Here is a 22,409-nt window from a genome sequence, read left to right on the forward strand (position 1 = left end):
TTGTGTGGTTTCATAACTTGCATATCAGATTCATGACTATTCTTTGCAGCAGTTAGTTGTGACTAGCCTTAGAAACTATGGCATACTTAAGTCCCATTGAACCTAACTTGTCCCATAAATTTCAATCAGATTTAAGTGAGACTATTTTGTCTGGATTGGGGTCAATGGATATGAAACCAGAAACTTTGCTAATTGAAAAGTTAAGGTTGTGGCTTTCAGTATTCTTAATGAAAGCTTACAGGAGATGGAAGTATACTATGAGATATAATAATGACTAAAATGTTAATTTTAGAGAAGGAATTGTGTAGTTGGAGAATACCGTTCAAAAGTACTTGAAGAAATTATTAAGAGATTTATGTTTATGTTTCCAGAAAATCATTCCGCGCCTCCAGATGTTACCACGTACACCTCAGAACACTCAATACAAGTAGAAAGACCACAAGGTTCAACATCAAGGGTGGCGCCAAAATATGGAAATGCTGAACTTATGGAAACTGGTGACGGTATGTCTTGTAAAATGGTAGAGGAATGTATGGGCCTCAGGAAGGAATGTTTGGCCAGATGGGTTATGTGGCAGGAGTATTACTCTTAAGTACCAAAAATAAATTTAAAAATGAATGAATGAGAAATGGCAAGACTTCATACATCTGCCAGAAAGATAAGCAGGAAAGGTATGTGATACAGGTGTTTATCATGTGTTTAGGTACTGAAGCAAAAAAAAAACTCGGCAAAAGAGCAAGTTGCTCCATACAGCACCAAGTCTTTGAGGGCTCATGGGCAAGGCACTCTCAGTGGTCTACCTTCTCACTGCCATTGTCACCAGCTGATATTGCTATTTCTCCTTTTTCTCAACATTGCTTTCGCTTGCTTGCTTGACAGGTAGAGAGCCAGTCAGCAAGCAGGCCATGGCATCTACTGCTCCTCCTTCTCACCAGAATCGTTGTCTGGGACAGAGGCAGGTGAACAAGCAAGTTGCAATGGTGAAGAGGTCCTTGTTATGGGTCCCTCCTGGGATGTGGGCCCTCAGTAGGTACCTGACCATACCCTCACTTGATGCCAGCTCTGGCCCCATAGGTACCTAGCCCAAGTAATCAGTGAAAGTGCTTTCTTCTTGATAACTGTATTAAAATCTAGGATAGTAGCTCTTGCTTCCAGGCCCAACTGAGGTGAAAGGTTTCTTGAGGAGTCAGGACTGAGGATATGCACTTGTTCCTGGCCATTTTTTTTCTACTCTGGAAAGCATATATGCTTTTAGTTATCCCCAAGAGGGCCAGCAACAGTAGAGGACTCTTACGAAAGGTAAAGTCAACAAAGGTTACTTGCCGTCTTGGGCAGAGGCTGCCTTTTACTAGAGCATGGTGTCTGTTTCGAGGGTAAATAAGAGCACTCTTCAGGTGTTCAAAAAAGGGTGAACAGCAACATGTGAGGAGAATGAGCGTTCTTAGCTCCGTCCCTCTCCTCCATCGTGATTGTCGCTCTGTACTCATGGAAGGCGGTTGTCTAAAGAGGAGACCCTCCTGTATCCGTGGGGGCTCTCCATGCAAGATAGAATGTGGATTTCTCACGTGGAGAGGCTCCACAGATATACGAGGCTTTCCTCTTCAGACAGTCACCCTCCACAAGTACAGAGCAACAAATGTGATGGAATGCTCCTTCTCCTCACATTTTGCTGTTAACCCTTTTTTGAATGCCTGAACAGGGCTAAGCTGTCACTAGTATGCAACTCTCTAACCTGGCTGACTCTGAATTTGCCTTCAGGTCGATGTGTGTTTTCCCCTCTGCTTACAGCCAGCGTGCAGGACCACGGCTTAAACATCTCTGTTGGTTTCTTTTCTGCAGGAGTTCCAGTAAGCAGCAGAGTGTCGGCAAAAATTCAGCAGCTGGTCAACACCCTAAAGCGACCGAAACGGCCACCATTACGGGAGTTCTTTGTAGATGATTTTGAAGAATTATTAGAAGGTAAAATAGTTTGACTTTCCTGCCCAAGTTTTTGAATTCGTTAATTCTTTGTGCCAAAAGAAAAAGAAAAGAAAAGCTCCACACCAAGGAAGCTTGGACTCTACACAGATTTTAAATACATAGAGTCACTGAGGGTTAGACAAACTAGCTTATTTTTTTTAAAAAATTGAAAATTCTATTGGCCTGCTTTACTCTTTTGAGAAAGGAGCGGTTTGGTGATAGGGTAGAATAAGAGAGGTGAAGGGAATGTCACAGATACCAGGGAAGAGTTTGTTTCACACTTGCATATCACATATCCATCACTTGATTTCTAAACATTAAACTCAGTAGATTATGTGAACGGACTTTGTTAATTGAAAAGCATTGTATCTCAGATGATACATGACTTTGAAGTCTGGTGTTCGGTGATGGATTATTTACGCATGCAAGCCACCATTTGATGTTGCTGAAGTGAGGAACGTGTACATGTGAGCTGCTGCATATAATCAATTCACACACACACACACATACATCCCGCCCCCACTTCTTACTCATTGGCCATAGCTAGATGGGGCTTTATCCCAGGGCGATCCCTGGGATCATCCCTGTGCGTTCACATGATGCACAGGGAATCCTGGGATCAAGGAGGGATCATCCCTCCCTTGCCCCGGGATCTTGCCCTACACTTTAGGCCTGCTTTCTCCATGGTCTTGTGCTGATCCCGAGACCGCGGAACATGTGGGCTGGTGTCACGGCTTGTCACAGCTCCTTGCAGTTAAAAAACCACTTACCTTTTGTGCATGAGTGTTCATGCGTTCTTCTTCTTTAAAAAACAAAACAAAATGGCGGGCGCAACATCCTCTCCCTCCGAGGTCGTCACACGCCACATGTAAACAGAGGGGGAGATCTCGCGATAAAAATATCGCACGATCTTCACCCCTCTGTTGCGCTGGGCTGGTAGGCCATTGTTAGCTGAAAGGGACACTTTTTATTTTATTTAAAATATTTCTTGTCCGCCTTTCAGGGCAGAAGCCCTCACAAGGTGGCTTAGAGCAATAAAATACATTAAAAAGACTTAACATATCAAAAGAGATAAAAAAACATAAACAAAATAAAATAGCAATAAAAACAACAATAAGAGCCAATACTGAAAACAGCAACAACAATATGATTCTATTCCTCTTTTGGGATCTCTGCCAACCATCTTCCTGTTGTTTAGTTCTATGCTGGATGGGGACTGTTTTAGGCAGTGTTTGGGATGGACACTTTTACTATGGTTTTATTGAGTATGATATTAAGCAATTATACATTGGACTTTTTGGTTTTTTAAATTTATATTAAATTATATTGGGGGGATTAAATATAAATTGTTTTTGTGAAGTGATATATACATTCAGTGCAGTAACTAAAGAAACTCAAGATCCTTTTGATGGTGTTCACTCATGTATGCCCAATGGCTTGAACCTCTGGGCATTGTCACAAAGGATTTCTGAAATGGCATTTGGGCCATCCAGTTTGGGCAAAGTGTAGTTACTGTGAACTGGAAGTGGAGAAGGGAATCTGCTTGAGAGAGGGGATGAGGGAGCATGGAAGCCTATTAGCATGTTAACCCATGGTTTTGCCATGATGTCTGACTTGGGCCTCAGGTTTCTCTGCAGCAGGGTTATCAAACCTCTTTCAGCCCAACGGATGAATTCAATTTCAAAGAATAGGGTGACCATATGAAAAGGGGGACAGGTATCTTTAGCAGTTGTATCGAAAAGGGAATTTCAGCAGGTGTCATTGATATGCATGTAGCACCTGGTGGAATTCCCTCTTCATCACAACATTTCAAGCTGCAGGAGCCCTGCCCTCTTTTGTATCTGGTCAAGAGGGCAGGGTTCCTGCAGCTTTAGCCGAAATGCTTCTCTCACTCTGACATGACCGTTCGAACGCAATTGTTTAATTCTCTGCACACACAATAAAGCATGGTACAAAATGCATGAAGTAACACTCTCTTACAATTGTAAGTTCAACAGCCAGACCCAAACCAACCAAAGCCGGAGGGAGCTCAGATGTTGGCGATGCGTGGGGAACAGCTGGGCGTGGTCACAAATTGGCCTCCGTCTCTCGAGGCAGCCTTGCAACGATGGGGGACAATTTCTCCGAAAGCTCCTTGCTTAACCACTATGGACACCAATGGAAAACCACTATATATTCTCACTTACGGTAGGCAGTCCTCTGAACCTCCTTGCCCTGCCCCTCTTTTTGTTTTGCTTTCCAACTGAGAAAAAAAAAAGAACTTGAAAAATTTGATTATTTGTTTATTAATTTATATCCATTTATATTATTTATGTAATTAAATAATTATTATTTATATAGTTGCGTAATTATTATTTATATAATTATTTATATAATAATTATTTATATTATTAATTTGATTATTGTAAACCATAAATCTTACAAATTTAATATATTATCCTTTTTGCTGGGATAAACATGTAAATGAGTACACCGCCTGGAAGAAGCCAATATCAAGAGGCACCGCTTATGGGAAAGGATGCAGCTCTGTGCGTGAATACATATCTGGAATGCGTGAAGTCCTGTGCTCAACCCAGTGATCTCCGCTTAGGGGCTTGCTGGTAACAGTAAGGGAAATGTTTTCTCCTTGCAATATGCTGGAGCGCCACTGTCAATTAGGGTTATTACCACAGGCAAGATAGTTCATCTGATTTGGTACGAAATAGCTCTTTATTATATGAAAGGTGGGCTGGTTTTTCTCATTTCTCCCCCACCCTTTCAAATGCTAAATTACTCTGCAAGCGTTTCCCATGCTTGAAGATGCATGGAAGCGTCTTGTGTGTATGGTTATGCATGAAGCTTGCTATACAGTGAAATTATTGATTTCAAAATAAATAATTCAGATTATTGTACATTGCATGCTCATCATACAACATTTTTTGCACGTGTAATTCCAGTGCAGATATGATTTGTCAGGATTAACGTGCACATTGTCCCCAATTAATTTCTTTTTTCCTTTACTGAAATATACGTTATGAGATTTTCTATTTGAAATGTACCCAGGGCTCTGAGTAATGCCTGGTGCTCTGTAGCAACCTATGTGGTCCCTGTTCCATACAGGCTTCCATAGGACTCGCAGTGCAGTGCAAATAAAGCCCCAATTGAGGGACACTTGGGGCTCATCTACACCAAGCAGATATTCCACTATGAAAGTGGTATGAAAGCGGCATATAAAAGGCAGGAGCCACACGACTGCTTTATAGCGGTATTGAAGTACATTGACAACTGTTGGGACCTATGACACATACCATATAACACTTTCATACCACTTTCATAGTGTTACATCCAGCTTGGTGTAGATGTGTCATGGGCCCCAACAGTTGTCAGTGCACTTCATTACCACTATAAAGCAGTAGTGTGGCTCCTGCCTCTTATATACCGCTTTCATAGTGGAATATCTTGCTTGGTGTAGATGAGCCCTTCGCTACACTTGCCAGTACTTAATTCATTTATTTTTATTTTATTTGCACAGAGCCCTTCTCCCTGTCCTCTTCTTGGCTGGTGGCCTGGTCATTACCTATAAAAAGCTAGGGATGATAGACCTTATGGGTTGTATCTAATGTTAGCCCTTCTTAGAGGAGAACCCAATGAAATAAATGGGGCTTAAGTTAGACTAACATTGGATACGATCCTGTTTCTCAAGAGTGCTATGATTCAGTCCATTTTTTAAAAAATGTGTAAACTTCTAAATGTGTTGTGATACTGAATAAAGTTTACAATTGTTTGCAGCTGTCTTTTGGCAAACTCTGATCTGCCATACATAGGTTTGGTAAGACTTTCTGGCTTGCTGTGGCTGAGTTGGTGCTGTGCGGTGATGACAATCCTACTGTAAATCAATCTGGAAACTGATTTTGTAGTTTGCTTTTCTCTCGGCATACCTCTCCACCACAAGCTTTACTTGGACAGCCTTTACACAGCCTTTATGATAAGGCACTAGCAGACCAGGGATCTGGCTAGAAGGCTTTACCCCCATGTCTTATAAAAGCATGCCAACCTCTTGGTCAAGCTCTGCTTTTTAAAAATCCTGCCACACTTACCTATCAAAAGTGCACTTAACTCTCAAGGGTCAGTCCAATGGATTTTAAATGGAATTTTGTCTTCACGGAAGTATGCTTAAGGAAGCAACCTTAAATCCAAACCCTTCCTAGACTGGCCTATTCCCTTCTCTCTTCAGATAAAATAAATGTTGCCCCCTAAGCCTTAGGTTTCCAGAACTTATCTAATTGCATCTGAGTTATGAGCTGGCAAGAGACAAATGTGCTAACGTTGCGTGGCTGAAATAGGAGCGAGTGTGAAGCTTGCTTAGGCCACCATGCTGAAATGGATGTAAAATCCCATTAAAATCAGGCTGCATCCTATACCTGCCAGTAAGTCCAATTAAACTCAGTTGAGCGGACAGGGGAAGATGTGTATAAAATTGCTCTGTAAAACTTGCTTGGAGCACATTTGGAAAAAGAACATATTGACAGTGCAATTGGAAAGGCCTTGGCTTTGAGTCTTCTGATATATGAAACGTTTCATTACCTGCACCTAGCAAAATGTCATGTTGGGGACGTGGCTAGATTAAAACACTTCTCCCTGACATTTCTATGAGAAGTTATTTGGTTACCTCTCCTGCCCCCACCTGATTCCGAACCAGTACCTTAAGACCTTGTAGTTCCATCAAACTTGTTTTGTGTAAAGAGGTTTGTCTCTCTTTAGATGGTTTCCCCTCTAATGTATTTCTGTCTCTTCGTGCTACATTTTAATGAAGCCCAGTTGATGAGGACTCGAAATGTCTTACTTTCTTGCTTCTTCCTAAATTCTGCTACAAATGCTATTTATTTATTTATTTATTTATTTATTTATTTTTGTGAAGTGTCCCTTTGTTGTTTAACTACTGTAAATAAAATGTTTCCACACACACACACACACCCCAAAAGCAACAACCCGGGAAAATAACCATAGCTGGGTAGAAAGGCATTTTTGCATTTTGTAGGAAGTGGTCATGAACTTTCTCTGTAGGTTTAATGGTGTTGATCTGGATTAGAAGTAACTAATGCCCAGTTACACTCACTCTGGGATTTTGGCTGAATGCTGCCACTTTTGGGCATGGTCACCAACGAGTGTTTTCCTCTAAGCCAAGCCATGCTCCTGCACAACTTTCAGTAGAAATTGCTCAGGAAAAGTTCCCATTGATTTTGCCCTTACTAGAAAGCCATGATAACTCCCAGACCAATAATGAGAGTAGCACAGAATAAAACAATCAACCTTGCCAAGCGTATTGAAACTGATTTGACTTGCTTGTGCTAGCAAGACAATGGTTGCATAACTCTCCTGCTTTGAATGACATAATAAAAGGGAAGAACTCTTGGGCCTAATCTACACCAAGCACTACGAAAGTGGTATGAATGCAGTACATGGTCTGTGTCAATGGGGCCCAACAGTTGTCAGTACAATTCAGTACTGCTATAAAGCAGTAGTGTGGCTCCTGCCTTTTATATACTGCTTTCATACTGCTTTCATAGTGCAATATCATGCTTGGTGTAGATTAGGCCTTGGTCTTGACTTAATAAAAATAAAATAAAAAATGCCATATCGGTATTATGGTTCATCAGTTTACATCCTTTCAGCAGAAAGTTGCTGTTTTCTAGAGTTTTTGGGACCAAAATGTGCTTTCTGGTGAATTGGAGAAGGTTTTCCACAATAGAACCAGCAGGGTAAACTGCATTGGGGACCAAATTTTACAAATTAGTATCATAGAATCGTAGGCCCTGTCTATACCTCCCGGCGTTCCAGGAAGGAGTGGGGAGGCTCTCGTGATATCCTGAGGTGTGCGACGTGGTCCCGGGAGGAAGCAGGGATATTGCAGGTCCCTTTTTACCCTTTCTTCTGTTTTTTTAAAGCAGCGGGGCCGGTCGCACAAGCGTGAGGCCCTGCTCCACCAAAAATGTAAGTTTAAAACAAAAGAACAAAACCCCGAATCACCCCTGCCATCCCAGGGGTGGTGAAATTGCTGCCACCCCCCACCCACCCCGTACTGTGTGGCTCCGTGCCCATTGCTGGTGCCATGCTTACTTGTGAGTAAGCGCAGCACCAGGCGGGGCAGGCGCCCACACCTCCCGCGGTCTCAGGATGATCCTGACACCACAGAATTGGGTTTTCCCAGGGTTTCTTAAGCCCTGGGAAAACCTGTCCCCATCTCCCCTACCCCCAGGAGTCCTTGTACATCATTTGGACTTACAGGGACTCAGCCATGACCAGCCCGGACTATTGGGCTGGTGTAGAAACGACCAGAGAATCATAGAATAGCAGAGTTGGAAGGGACCTCTAAGGCCATGAGTCCAACCCCCTGCTCAATGCAGGAATCCACCTTAAAGCATACTTGACAAATCCAGCTGCCTCTTGAATGCCTGTAGGATGGGAGAGCCCACGGCGTCCCTAGGCAATTGGTTCCATTGATTTCTTGGCTATGCACCAAGGTCCTCTGGAGTTCCAATGGGCATGCATAGAAACCCATATGAACAATGGAGACCTCCCACCCCCCGCCCCCATCCTCTCCACTTTGGGGGATTGCTCTGCTGCATTCGTGCTACCGTTGTGCACAATGCAGATGTCAGCTTCTGATCTGCCAGCCCCAGATAAATGTTCAAAGTACACGCAAAAACACAAACAATATTAAGAAAAATCTCTGGTGGTTTTTACTAGTTTACCACTGATCGGCTTGCATTTTGCCCGCTGCTGTAGTAGCGCTGCACATGAACACTTTACTTTGAAAGAAAAGTACTTTTGGGGTGGGGGGAAAAAGAGCAAGAATAACAAAGTTTTCAATTACAACAGCCAGGTTTCAGCCCAAGCCAAGCGACCTAAAGCTTTCCCTTAGGAAAGAGTAGTACATGGCTGCAAACAACATTTCTGTTGTTATTAACACATGATTTTAATGGAAACATAAGAAAGAGATGCCTGCTTGAAGCATCACATAGTACGTGGCACAAGATGACCTAATGCTATTGCACCATAACATCTTTACTGCTATATACTGTTTCATGTTACGGTCAGAAACACACTTTTTGGGGAGTCAGTTTCTTTGAAACCAGAGGAACTGAATTTTAATTACATGAGTTTAGGGTTAGGGTTAGAGTTTAAGGTTAGGGTTAGGGTTAGGACAGAGATGTGCCCCACCTCCAAATTATGCCAGGCCTTCAAAACCAGATTGTACTGTGGCCTGCTAGTTGCTTAATGTGGTCATGAAAGGTGGTGTTGTAGTCTGAACCCCCATTCTCTTCTTTGAGGCCTCATCTACACCATGCAGGATATTGCACTATGAAAGTGGTATATAAAAGGCAGGAGCCACACTACTGCTTTATAGTGGTATTGAAGTGCACTGACAACTCTTGGGGCCCATTGGTACGTACCATAGACCGCTTTCATACCACTATATCCTGTTTGGTGTGGCTCCTGCCTTTTATATTCCACTTTCATAGTGCTATATCCTGCATGGTGTAGATGAGGCCTCAAAGAAGAGAATGGGGGGTTCAGCCTACAACACCATACTTCTTTTCAGAGGTTTCATGGTTGTACTAAATCATATTGATTACAGCATGGTTTAGTGCAAGGGTGGGCAAATCTGTTTTTTTCCCCACCCTGGCACTCTGCATGGGACCAACGGAGCTCTACGGAGCGGCAGCTGCAACGAAAGTTGACAGTTTTGAGCCGCTATTGCTACGGAACACGATCGGGCCATTGCAGCATTTTGTAGTGGTTGCCAACAATTTCTGGGCCACTGTGAATTTCAGTAATGGTGACCAGGGGGTGGGGTGGGGTGGGGTGGGGTGGGCGGCCTGCGGGGGCCATACCAGTGGCAGTGGAGACGGTTTAGTGTGGATAACTAAACAAGATCCCCAGTTTGGTGATAAGAACTAGTTTTTCAGCCGATTTTGCATCACAGTTAAACTGCTTCTGCCATGTAAGGTATCCAGATATGAGTAGAAGGATGTATGGGTTTTTGTGGTACATTGGCTCTTACATTTTTCTTTCAGACAAAAGTCCTTTGGGAAATGTTTGTGTGTGTGTGTGTGTGTGTGTATTGTGTTCATTTTAGAACAGCACTGTATATAAAAAAAAACTAAAATGGTATAATCCGTTTTAATGGTAACACATGACTCTTTTGGTGAATAGGCAAACTTTGGACCCGTAGTATGAAAGTCGCTTACAACATACTGCATAAATTGGGCACAAAGCAAGAACCGATGGTACGGCCAGGAGACAGAGTAAGTGCTTGTGCTTTCATTGCATGCCTTATAGTACCTCATGTTGGCTTTTGAAACAGAAGGCGGTGGAATTTGACTTTGATTTGGAATACATGGTGAATCTCCTAAACTTTGAACAACTTATCCATGTGTCCACCATTGTATTTGCATGTTTCTGAATGCTTAAATGTGTGTCCCCTCTTTAACAGGAAAAAAAAGGGTGTGGGATTGGTGGGCTGCATAGAATTTACTGCAGCAGCCTAATTATAGTTAACTGTTACTTCTCTCTCTCTCTCTCTCTCTCTCTTTAAAAAAGGGTTTATGTCACAAAGTCTTCCTTATATGAAGAGCATTTGAGCATGTTGTCATGTGGATAAAATTGATTTTGGTCATGAGGCTGCATGTTCCCTTGAGCGTTGGGGAGACCCAGGCCATAGCTAGACGGGGCGAAATCCCGGGGTCATCCCTGTGCATCCACATGATGCACACGAGATCCTGGGAGCAGGGAAGGATGATCCCTCCTTTGCCCCGGGATCTTGCCCTCCCCTTTGAGCCTGCTTTTTCCATGGTCTCAGGATGATCCTGAGACCACGGAACGTGTGTGTGGGCGTCACGGTTTGTCCTGGTTCCTCGCAGTTACTCATGAGGAGCTGGGAACCGCATAAGGGGTTCCCACATGACACACAAGGGATCCCAGGATCAGGGAGGGATGATCCCTCCCTTGCCCTGGGATCTTGCCCTCTACTTTGGCCCCCGTTTTTCCACGGTCCTGGGCTGAGCCAATTGCCGCGGGTTGACCCAGCTCCGTGCAATTCCTTGCGTGGAGCTGGGAGCCATGCATGGAGTGCTGCGCCCATCAGGGATAGGGTGGGGGGAGTGGGGAAAATAATTTAAGTTAAAAAAAATCCTTACCTTTTGCGCACGAGTGTTTGTGCGCTGCTGTTCCTTTAAAAATAAAAAAAATGGCGGGCACAATGCCTCTCCTGCTGAGGTCGTCGTGTGTAAACGGAGGAGGGATCTCGCGTTAAACACAACGCAAGATCTTCCCTCCTCCATTGCGGGATAAAAGGTCTAGCTAAGGCCTACATTTCTTTACTCCACGCCCCCTCCCCCAGCTTAACTAAAGCTGGGCCTGATGGACATGCACGGAGATCATTTAACAAATACCATCATTCAACAAACTTATTAGCACACGATGGCAGTGGCCAAGTGGTTTATGATGGAACTTGGTCAAGTGAATTCCCTTGTGTTAAGGTAGCCCTTCCAGAAGAATGACAGAAAAAGTTATTTGGAGTGTCCGTCACACCCTTCGGTTCACCCGAGTCTCATACAACTTGATCCCATGTGCCTTCTCCAGTAGGCTATTCGCCCCTGCCCCGTCTTCTGTTTTAAGCTGCTCAACTTCAGTGTGCTGTCCACATGGGCTGGGAGATGTCAGTTCAAGCCCTACAGAAAAGAAATGATTTTCTACATTTTTTGTTTCATAAGTAATCATGATGAATTAAGGTAAAGAGACTGCAGGCAGATGTTGAATTTAAATCATTGTCTTCTTTGGCATTTAGCCAAGATGAGACTACAGAATCTTTCATTTTGATTTATGACCATGTTTAAGTCTCTTAAGTCCTAGTCCTAGTGGGCTGAAGCAGCCTGCAGAGTAAATAAGTCAAGGGAAGCTATGAAGATGACAGCGCAGCTAAGATGTTTCTTCTCTGAGCACTCTGTATGCATTTGCTCTGTTATAGTGAATCTTCTGCTTGAAACTTTATTTAGAATGGTTACTTCACCGTATCCTGAGGTCTAAGGGCATGTTGCAACATGCATATATCCCAAAACATAAAAAAGAGATGCTAACTTCTCCTATAGAGATAAATCTTGTTGGGCCCATTCAGAAGACACCTTAAACCATGTTTTTAATCAGTATTTTATAGTTACTGCTGTTCCCCACCTCAATCAAAAAGGAGAGGTGGGTAAGAATTATTATTATTATTATTATTATTATTATTATTATTATTATTATTATTATTATTATTATTATATTCCTGGCTTTAACCACAGCAAATAAGGCTTTTTGCTTTATTCATCATGGTTAAAGCCGTGGTTTAAGGTGTCCTCTGAACACAGCCTGGCTTACTGTCTTAACCACTCTGGTTAAAGCCATGGTTTAAGGTGTCTTCTGAACGGGGTTGTTGTAATCTTATGGGATTTCAAAAACTAAGTTTCCCACACATATGGATGATTGCCTAATTGGCAGAATCTCTTCTTCCTCCCCTCCCTTTTTAAAGGCAATAGTATTGCACTAATTAGACCAATGCAGATTAGGGACTCCATATCGACTGCACACCTCGCACATGGCTTTAGGTATATGCCAGAGGGGCAGGGTTGTGGGCAGCACCAACACACAAACTGGAGCGCCGGTTCAGTGAGTATAGCTGAACTGTGGCCTTGAAAAGGAAGATCTTGCAGCATGGATAGGAACATAGGAAGCTGCCTTTTACTGAGTTAGACCATTGGTCCATCTAGCCTAGTATTGTCAACACTGACTGGCAGCAGCTCTCCAAGGTTTCAGGCAGGATTCTTTCCAGGCCTTACCTGTTGCTGGTGGGAATTGAACCTTGGACCTCCTACATGCCAAGCATGTGCTCTACCACTGTGTTATGGCCCCTGTGCTAAGGGAGGAGGAAGAATGGAATGGAATAGATCAATAGCATGACGCCATTTTGAGAGCTTCTCTTCACAAACCCTGGTCTCAAGTTCTGCACAGCTGGAAGATCATATAATTAATTTAGCACTGTGTGAGTGGATCACACGATAAATAAATACACACAATTCATGGGGCAGGGAGGAAATATTTAGAAACTTTAAATAACGTGACTCTGGAGAATTGAAATCTAAAACCTATGCAACACTCAATTTCCTTTTCTGTACACCAAGAATAGATGAGCAAGGATTTCCAACTCCTAGTTGTTTTGTACTGATTCCACACCCACCCCACCACAAATTATTCTGCTAAAATGAAGAAAGGTTGACATAATCAGGAGTGGATTTTTGTGTAGAAGGAGTGTGAGCTCCATTCAGTTCTGGTACCCACAACAAATTCCTGATTTCAGAATATTTTAGTTCTGTGGCTGTCTTTTGCACCTAACTCTCGTTGGAAGATCTGGGGTTGTAGTAAAAAACAAAGTTGATCCTGGAAGCCAGACGTCTGCCCATCTCTGCTGCACCCCACAAACATTCTCTTAACTTATTAATGTTGGGTGAGGTGAAGTTGAGCACTGGAAGGAGAAGGGATAACTGGAAACACATCTTGCAAGTTGTAAGGAGAAGTCAAGGGAATATTAGGTTTCTGTGATGATTTTTTTTTTATAATGGGATGAAGACAATAATGTAAAACAAAATTGTAATTGGGAACAAACCCCTTCTGGTTTGCATTTGTTCTTTTGTATGAACTTGATTTAGAAACGTGATTTTTCACTCCAAGAAAACAAAACAAAGCCCCAAAACATCCTGAGGTAATTGTAGGCAGACTGAGATTAAACAGTTTATCAATATGGCCTTTGGCAAGCTATCAAAACACAGGACAGGTACTAGTTGAAGCTGTGAGGGGTGGGTTAGAGTTGCACTAATTTAAAAGTGGATTTATGTCCCTTTCATTTTCTTTGAGGAAGTTGTGTTGAAATGAAGATGTGCCTATCTTTTTTCCCCTTTTAGTTCTATTATTAATCATTAACTTTTAAATGAAACTGTCTGGAAGCCTACTATAATTGATGCCAAAAGTATATCTTGTATAGCCAAGCCAAAAATATCAAAGCAAAATTCCTCTACAACTTTGTGAAAACTCATTTCTCTCTCTTTCTGATCTTGGTCTCTCTAGAGAAGCTTACTTCTTCTTCTGAAAAGCTAAGACACCAAAGTAACATAGACATTATTTTTTTTCCTGTGCTAAAGGTCAGGATCGGCCCTACCATTAGGCAGAGGGAAGTAGCTGCCTCAGGTGGCAAATGTTGGGAGGTGCACAGCAGTGGAAAGGTGATGAAGGACAGAGCTGTCTGTGCCATGCAGCCTATTTTTATTTATTTATTTATTTATTTATTACACTTATATACCGCTTCCATACCCAGGGCTCTCTGGGCCTAGCTCTGCCCCATAAGCTATACTGCTGTCAAAGTAGGATTTAACTTCTATGGGGGTTATTGGTGGCATCTTGTCCTTTGCCTCAGGCAGAAAAATGTCTTAGGGAGTCCAGCTAAAGGAAGCAACAACGTGCTTAGAGACTCTCCTTAATTATTTTCCCCCTTTCTTTTTACAGGTAGCGCTAGTATTTCCCAACAATGACCCTGCTGCTTTCATGGTAGCATTTTATGGCTGCCTGCTTGCAGAAGTTGTTCCTGTTCCTATTGAAGTGCCACTTACCAGGAAGGTAAGAGAAAATAGTTTCTTGTTGTCGTTATTGCAATTGCTGTTAGAACAAATTGCCACAGGACATGACCATCTGAGCAGGTCATGTATTTGGGGATGAAATGGAAGATGCTTAGGAATTCTTATGTAACTTATTTTTATGAAAGGTCACCCTCATATATATGCTCTAGTTACTCCAACGTAGCTCCGCTGGGAGTCTTCTGAACTTTATGTTTGGTTTTGTTTTGGAACTGGCTGCAAGTTATATATGCAACAGATAGCTTAAAAGCAACGTAAACATTAAGGGCTTCACTTGGAGAGAGTCAGGGTGATTCCAGATTAGGCTTTTATTGTGCAATCGACCTGCCTCATTCACAGAATTTTACAGGGGGTCCAGACAGCATCATCTCCAATTTGTAACCCTCCTGGGTTTTCCCACTTCTTCTTCTTCCACCCCCCCCCCCACAGATCAGTTAAGAAGGAACAGACAAAATAGCTGGATTGTTAGTGCTTGGAGCTGTCTGTGTTGATGCACCATCAGTTCCCCAGTTTCTGAACTGAATTCCCAAAAGAGAGAAATAAAAGTTCTAGTTGCACGTAGAACCATGAAACGGATTGAGAAAGGTCTCTACATCTGCTAAATTAGTTGAAATCCTACTGAAAATTATTATTAAAACTAAGCTTGGGATGCTTAGGACGGGTGGCTGCAAAGTTATCTGATGAATAAAATGGAGTTCGTTTTGCATTTGGGCTGAGAATTGTTCAGATACTATGGGCCTAGGATTCCAAAAAACTTGCTTAAGTAATTATATTGCTCTTAAGACCCTGAGCAACATGCTTTCCAGGCAATACTTACAAGCTCTATTTGGTTTCTTTTGAAAACAACAACAATTGATGGGATCTTGGACAGCACCGTAGTAATCATTGAAACACTGCTACTGCTAGGGACTTGACACAGCTAGTCCAGAGAGATTTAAAGTAGTGGTGACAGGTCTAGGACGTTCAGTATTTCCTAGTTTGGAGGCTGATAGACTCTTCTCTGAGTTGGCTTTGAACAAGTTGTGTGAATGATGCATTCAGGCAAAAGCATTCTCAGGTGTATGCATTCTTGGGAGAAATTGCAAAGGGCATTTGTGGCAGTAGAGAGTAACATCAATACTGTCTGGGATCAGATACAAAATGGGAGTGTCTTGTCTTGAGCTGGTGTTGTTTCAAGACAGTCTGAGAGCACAACATGGTAATGGAAAGCAGAAATTCATTTTCAAAAAATAAGTTGATCTTCCTATTTTTGTTTCAAAACAATTTTGAAGGAAATAGTTGGATTGTGTTGCTGGTTGTTGTTCCAGGACGTGGTTTGGACATGGGTTCAGATTGCTTTATATTAGCACTATTTTTAATATGCAAGTTCTTTCCTTCTATTTATTATCATGTAATTTCACCAACTAAGGCCATCACTAGACCTAAGGTTTATCCCTGGGTCGTCCAGGGGTCAAACCTGTTCATCTAGGTGACACACAGGGGATCCAGTGCTCAGACAGGGGCGAACCCTGGATGATCCCAGGATAAACCTTAGGTCTATCTGTGGCCTAATACTGAATCAGGAACTCTACAATGCTGACTTGCTGACTTTTGTAGAAAGTTCCCATTTTCCATGTAGTGAATGTGGGATAGAAGGCCATCTGATTATTATCTCGCCCTGTAGAGACATATGAATCTCGGTCAGACTAAACTGCTTTGTTGCAGGAGAGAGTCCTGTGGTGATTTGAGGTGTGTGTTTTGTGGGGTGGTACAGGTATGGACACATCTGAGCAATATTGATATTTTTTTTCATATGCTCATTTTTTAATATGCGTATTCAGGGTTGCTAAACCAAGAATGTTTCTTTAAGCTCTCCTGCACAATGACAGGTGAAAGTCACCTGCTGAACTTTGCCCCCCCCCTTGCAATCCCATGTAACACACAGGTGCTCTGTTCTGTATTTGAAAACTGGCCCTGAAGATTTTCTCCTTTGTATACAACTGAAAAGACAACTGAACACAAACGTGCCAAAATAATCCTGTGTCTTATTCTGCCTCGGTCTGTTGAAATTTTGAAAAAAGTAACTGGAAGGATTTAGACAGTTGGCTCAAATGTTGCCAAGACCATTTTTGGAAACAAATATAGTACTGTCACAGAGATATGAAGGAGACTTGAAGTGGCTGTGTATCGTGATTTAGGAAAACACTACAGCATCTATTTAGGTTTCTGTTGTCAATGATTAATAAAAGTTTGTAGTCTCAGCAATGTGTGACTGTGGTGATTGCCTGCGTGTGCTTATATGATGCAAGAACTGGGGTGCAGCCAATGAGGTGAACATTTCAGTTCCTAAGTAGAAAGAGTTCTGCTTAGTCAATTGCAACGCCAGATTTCTTATGCTGTTGGTTGGAGGCTGTCATACCAATGGCTTTGGTTGCTCTCTTGTATTTTCCTACAGTTTGATTCCTCTGTAGAATCCCTTCAGTGAGTGAAAGCCTTGCACATCTTAAAATTTCACAATTTGTGATGGATAGGGTTATAAATCAGATAAATTTGGCGGACAGGCTCTGGGTCAATGGAGGGCCTATGCAATAGCTGTTGCTGCAAAAGGTATCAATAAAAATAAATAAATGGTATGGTGGGAAGGGAGTGAAGTGTGTGTAAACCTCCTGTGGACTTGACCCCTTCCCACCCAATTCTTCTAAGGCACAGTGGGGGACATGTGGACTACAGATGTTGTTGGACTGCAATTCCCATCAGCATAGCCAATGCTGAGGGATGACGGGCTTTACAGCCCAACAACAACTACCTTTGTTTTAGTGATTCATTTTGCCCATAGTACAGACTTTCAGTGCATAGTGGTTTTGTTGTAGAATCATAGGCCTGCTTCAGACAGCACGCTAAACCATGCTGCTTGATCACAAAATGGTTAAGGGAATGCATTAACCTTAATGCATTGCATTAACCTTAATGCATTCCCTTAACCATTTTGTGGTTAAGCAGCATGGTTTAACGTGTTGTCTGAACCAGGCCAGCGAATCATAGAATAGTAGAGTTGGAAGGGGCCTATAAGGCCATTGAGTCCAATCGCCTTCTCAATGCAGGAATTCACCTTAAAGCATCCCAGACGGATGGTTGTCCTGTTGCCTCTTGGAGGCCTCTAGAATGGGAGAGCCCACAACATCCCTAGGTAACTGGTTCCATTGCTGTACTGCTCTAACAGTCAGAAAGTTTTTTCTGATGTCCTTGTGTTGGACTGCAGCAAAACAGGCAAAGATGAAACAGGCCTTTCAAAACCATCTCTCCTTTTTTTGCTATGTAACAAGCACCTACAGCAAGAAAACCACTAACTCTTAATCACAACACTCCTTAAGCATGCACAACAGGTTTCATACCAGTTGTATGGAGTTTCCTTTCCCTTTCTACCACTGCTGTATGCATAGTAATGAGATGCTCCCCGCCCCCACCCCACACATGGTGGAAAATGTGCGGTAGCTCAGTTGGCTGACAAATGCCAGTTCAATTCCAACTTTCCTTCCCTGTTTCCTTCTGCCTTTTCCATTATTACAGTGGTGGATTTTAAAGTGTAGGCACCCATCACGACAGAGCCCCTATAGTCATAGCTCCGAGGAAAGCTGGGTTGATTCATACCGACAAACGAATTCTAGCAGTTTTAACTGCACAGGTAGTAGATCTTTTCTAAAAGTAATGGGTCTTCATTGCCTGTTCAAGACCAAGTCACCACATATTTCTTTGCATAACAAAATTCTTTAATTCCACTGCAGCATTGGCCTTTGCCAAATGTTTCTTTCTTATAGCCTGGTTCCTTTTTTCCATTTTGCTTCTCTTCTCTCTATTGCTTCCTCATCTTTTCCGAGTTCCCTGGCTGTTGCTTCAAATTCAGTTTACTTTCCCTTTACCTCTGCTTTGCCCACACCTTCCTTTCCTAGGCCTCCTGATTTTTAAAATACGTTTCACGTTTTCTTTTTTGTCATAAAAGGTGCCTGTTCCACAGCGTTTTATCATTTGTTGGTTTTAACCCCCCTCCTAATCTTGGCATTGCTGGGTAATTGTTCCCTTAGAGCACGGGTGCAAAACCCTGTCTGACGGTCCCCAAGACTCCCAGCACCTGCCACCACAGGAGAAAAAAATGCTCTAGGAATGGGCTCTATGGTTCCTGCCATAGAAGCCTCATTCCTAGAGCATCCTAGGAAGCCGTACTTGATGGTTCCTTCTTACTTCTTAGGATGCTCAGTGAGTGGATTAAAGCTGTGAGTGTGAAGGTGTGTGAGTGAGTGGTTGGGTTGGGTTGGAATGTGAGTGAGTATGGGAGAAGTGAATGGATATGTGGAGGTCTTTTGTGTGTATGAGAGGGGGGGAATACGGGGACCCCAGCTCTGACAGATCACCCCCAAATGAATATAGCACAGTTAAGTCAGTTAACTACTGACTTAAACTGAAGGTTTGTTAAATATTAGAATGTATACAAGAAAAGCACGTGTAAGTGAGTAAGTGGTGTTTGTGTGCATGAGTTGTATATGAATGTGCATGCACACATATGTATGATCCTTGCCACCTCAGCAGATTCCCCAATTTGGCTCTCAGGGGCAAAAAGGTTGTGTACCCCTGCCTAGGGCTATAGAACAGGCGTTAAGCCCAATAGACTTGAGTGAGTTAAATTGAGTGTATTTAGTTGCCTCCAACTGATTTGTTAGTTTCTCGTTCGGGTTGGAATCTTGCTAATAAGTCTGAGTTGACGATCATGATTGGTGTCACAAAGGCACCTAAACTTGAGAGCCTAGCCTAGCTTTTCCCAACCTGTTGCCCTCCAGATGTTTTGGACTTCAACTCTCATCAGCCCTAGCTAGCATGGGCAGTGATCAGGAATGCCGGAAGTTGTAGTCCAAAACATCTGGAGCAAACCAGGTTGAGGACAGTTGGCATAGCCAGTCATCCTATGGTATTTTCCACTGTATTCCTTACTTTCTGATGGGAAAGATTTGTAGGTAGGCAGGACAGGAAAGCACCTATCAGATCCAACTGGCTAATGTATGAATAAGCCTTGCAGGGGCCAAGAGCATCAAGAGAATTGCTTCCCCCACACACACACACCTGTCCCACAATACTTCCTCTTCCTTCACATGGGGAAGAAAGAGGAAGTAAACAATGACCACGTGACCCATTCAGTGGTGATTTTTATTGCGCTGCTTTTCCTGAACACAGCAGGTTCCGCTTCCAAAAAACACCACAGATTTACCGTGATCTTATTTTTTGATGGAACAAAGACTAGAAGGAACAGGAGATGGCGGGAGTGGACTTCGTCACTTGCGAAAAATTGTGAGTGGCCAGTAACGAGCGTGAAATAAAACGCTCGTCTGATGACGCTTCAAGAGTCCCTAAGCAACTGCTAAGATATGCTGACAAACCCAAGACAAAGAAATAGGAAACAATATCCTCCACTAATATTTCTCATTGGGGGGAAAACTAAACCGTGTGTCTATTTCCCCACTCTATGTAGGACACTGGTCTGTGGAATGAGAATGTCTGGTGGTGTGTGTGTGTGTGTGTGTGTGTGTGTGTGAGAGAGAGAGAGAGAGAGAGAGAGAGAGAGAGAGAGAGAGAGAGAGAGCTTTCTTGTTTTATTAAAAATAATTATTTCTGTAATCCTTGGAAGGGATTTTAAAACTTTTGAAGGTGAGGTACTACCAAGTTTTAGAATAATAAATCTTACGGATTTGTATTCAGTATATTTATTCTTCTTCCCTTTCGCTCTTCTGCTCCCACCCTCAAATGTGATTGGCACAGCAAAATTCACAGTGTAGGTTGGATTTCAGGCAGCTCAAAGGTAGTGTAGTTGCATACACTCCTACTTGCCTCGGGCCAGGGGAATTCCATTGACAAAGTGATGGGAGAAAGCATGTCTGTGGGGAAAGGTCGATTTGCTTTTTTGTAGTTAAACCTGGCCATTGACAGAGCGACTGTCGGAATCTGTGAATATTTGCACCGTAAGTTCTTAAATGCAAACAATGCCATGAATCTCTGAGCGCAGCCACTATTCCAAAGGGGTCTTAAGGGGGGAGAGCTGTATTCATAATATCCATTGAGTCTATGCTACACTGCTAAAACAGGATTTTGTGGGCCATACACAAAGCTGAAGGAAGGAAGGGAAACCTCTAGGTGGATGAAATATTATTTATTAAGCCCTTTGTGTGTTTATACAACACTCTGTATTCTTCAAATAGTCGTTTGCAAAGTTATTCTCTTTGCATTATTTAGAAAGTGTGGGGAACAAAGTGACATGTTTTTTACAGTGTTTTTTACTGAGGAAGTTTTTACACTTAATATATAGAGCCTAATAAATAATATTTTGCCCACCTACAAGCCTTTTCTCTTTTCTTTCTCTTCTGTGTTGAGTTTCAAAAAGAGAGAACTTCCTGCATTTCCTTTGGCATATGTACCCCTTATTGTGTGCCTTTCCTTGTAGCCATAGCCTTCTTGGATTCCCTCTGAACTTTGTACTTGAGATGATAGGATGAGATGTACCAGCTTCTTAGCAGGCCCAAGTGATCAAAACTTGATCTGAAGATAGGTTAAGGTCCTTGCTCTGACATCATTAAGGGGCAATTGATGTGAACATAGCATTAGATATTTTAACTTGCCTTGGGATAAGTCAGGTGAGATACCTTGATAGGTAAGCAGATTGTGGTAATATGTTGACCTTGGAATGCTGGTATTCAAAATTAGAGCAATTAGCCTGGGTCTAAGAAACCATTGAAATGGCTTGTAAATGACCACTTCAACAGCTAGGCTTAATAACAGTAAAGAAGAAAGCCTTGAATATTTTCAGGAACTTAGGAAGGAAAGAAATGGCAGGCAGATAACATCAATTTAGGCTAATGCAGGACACATTTTTAGCATATCTGCCGACGTTTATTAATGCCTTTTAATCTTTGTACATTTTCCAGGGCCTGGCTAGTTCAGGTACTCCTCGGGCTACTGTTAGCACAGCATGCACAGAGTTTTTCCCCAAAATGGCATGATTTCATCCTCTTGTCTCTTTCTATTTATCTTAAAAAGGGGACTCCTCCTTCTGTCTGGATTTTCATAGAAGCCAAACCAAATGAGAGCTCATTTCTGAAGACTTTTCTTGCAAAAGTATGTCTTTAACTTTGCCAAGCTGGAAATAAATCTCTAATAATTACTATAATAAACAGAAAATGCGAATAAATAAAACTGACAACTTGTTGGATGTCTGAACTTTGAAAAGGTTATGCAAGTCTATCATAAGCCAGTTTCTCATCTCACCAAGCCATTCAAAAATCAGCACACGCAAACCCATCAATGTAATAAAACGTTATTTTCTCAATTCTGAGTGTGGAAAAACTGGTGCTAAGCATTGGGGAGTGATGCATGTCTTTTACCTGCTTTTGATAGCTTTTTTAAACCACTCTAACTATACATTTAAAAAACCACTTGAATTGGACCTATTGTGGAAAATGTCGATCTGGTTCTAAAAGTTCCACCTATCTCAATAGCCAGAACATTTCTCCCACCCACACCCACCCGTCTTCTTTGTTTCAGTTCTCCAGTGCACACTTTCTTTGTTTTGTGATGAGAATATCATAATATTTTAATTCTCGCTGCAAAATTCTCTATTCTGTTCCAAATTCCTTCTCTGCCTTGAGAACTGTTCGTTTTTAAAATGTGTATATATGACATCTGGGTATTGGCTGGTAGCCCTTGAACAGTTGCATAGGGCGTATCTGGGTCCTT

The 22,409-nt window shown here is 42.3% G+C and overlaps 1 protein-coding gene across 5 annotated transcripts in view; it reads left to right on the forward strand.

Moving 5' to 3' along the window:
• The window catches only part of DIP2C (disco interacting protein 2 homolog C), a 371,845-nt gene that overhangs the window by 270,185 nt on the left and 79,251 nt on the right, over positions 1-22,409 (forward strand). For 3 of the 5 annotated variants that reach the window (XM_063125751.1, XM_063125767.1, XM_063125759.1), the window contains 5 exons: positions 372-503; positions 1,840-1,959; positions 3,949-4,146; positions 10,156-10,247; positions 14,533-14,643. In XM_063125751.1, the coding sequence (XP_062981821.1) occupies positions 372-503; positions 1,840-1,959; positions 3,949-4,146; positions 10,156-10,247; positions 14,533-14,643 (653 nt within the window). Of the gene's footprint in view, positions 1-371; positions 504-1,839; positions 1,960-3,948; positions 4,147-10,155; positions 10,248-14,532; positions 14,644-21,713; positions 21,792-22,409 lie in introns of all 5 variants that reach the window. The other 2 variants (XM_063125734.1, XM_063125743.1) reach the window with 1 other exon arrangement.

Source organism: Elgaria multicarinata, chromosome 1, assembly GCF_023053635.1.
Source record: "Elgaria multicarinata webbii isolate HBS135686 ecotype San Diego chromosome 1, rElgMul1.1.pri, whole genome shotgun sequence".
In the NCBI taxonomy this organism is placed as follows: domain Eukaryota; kingdom Metazoa; phylum Chordata; class Lepidosauria; order Squamata; family Anguidae; genus Elgaria; species Elgaria multicarinata.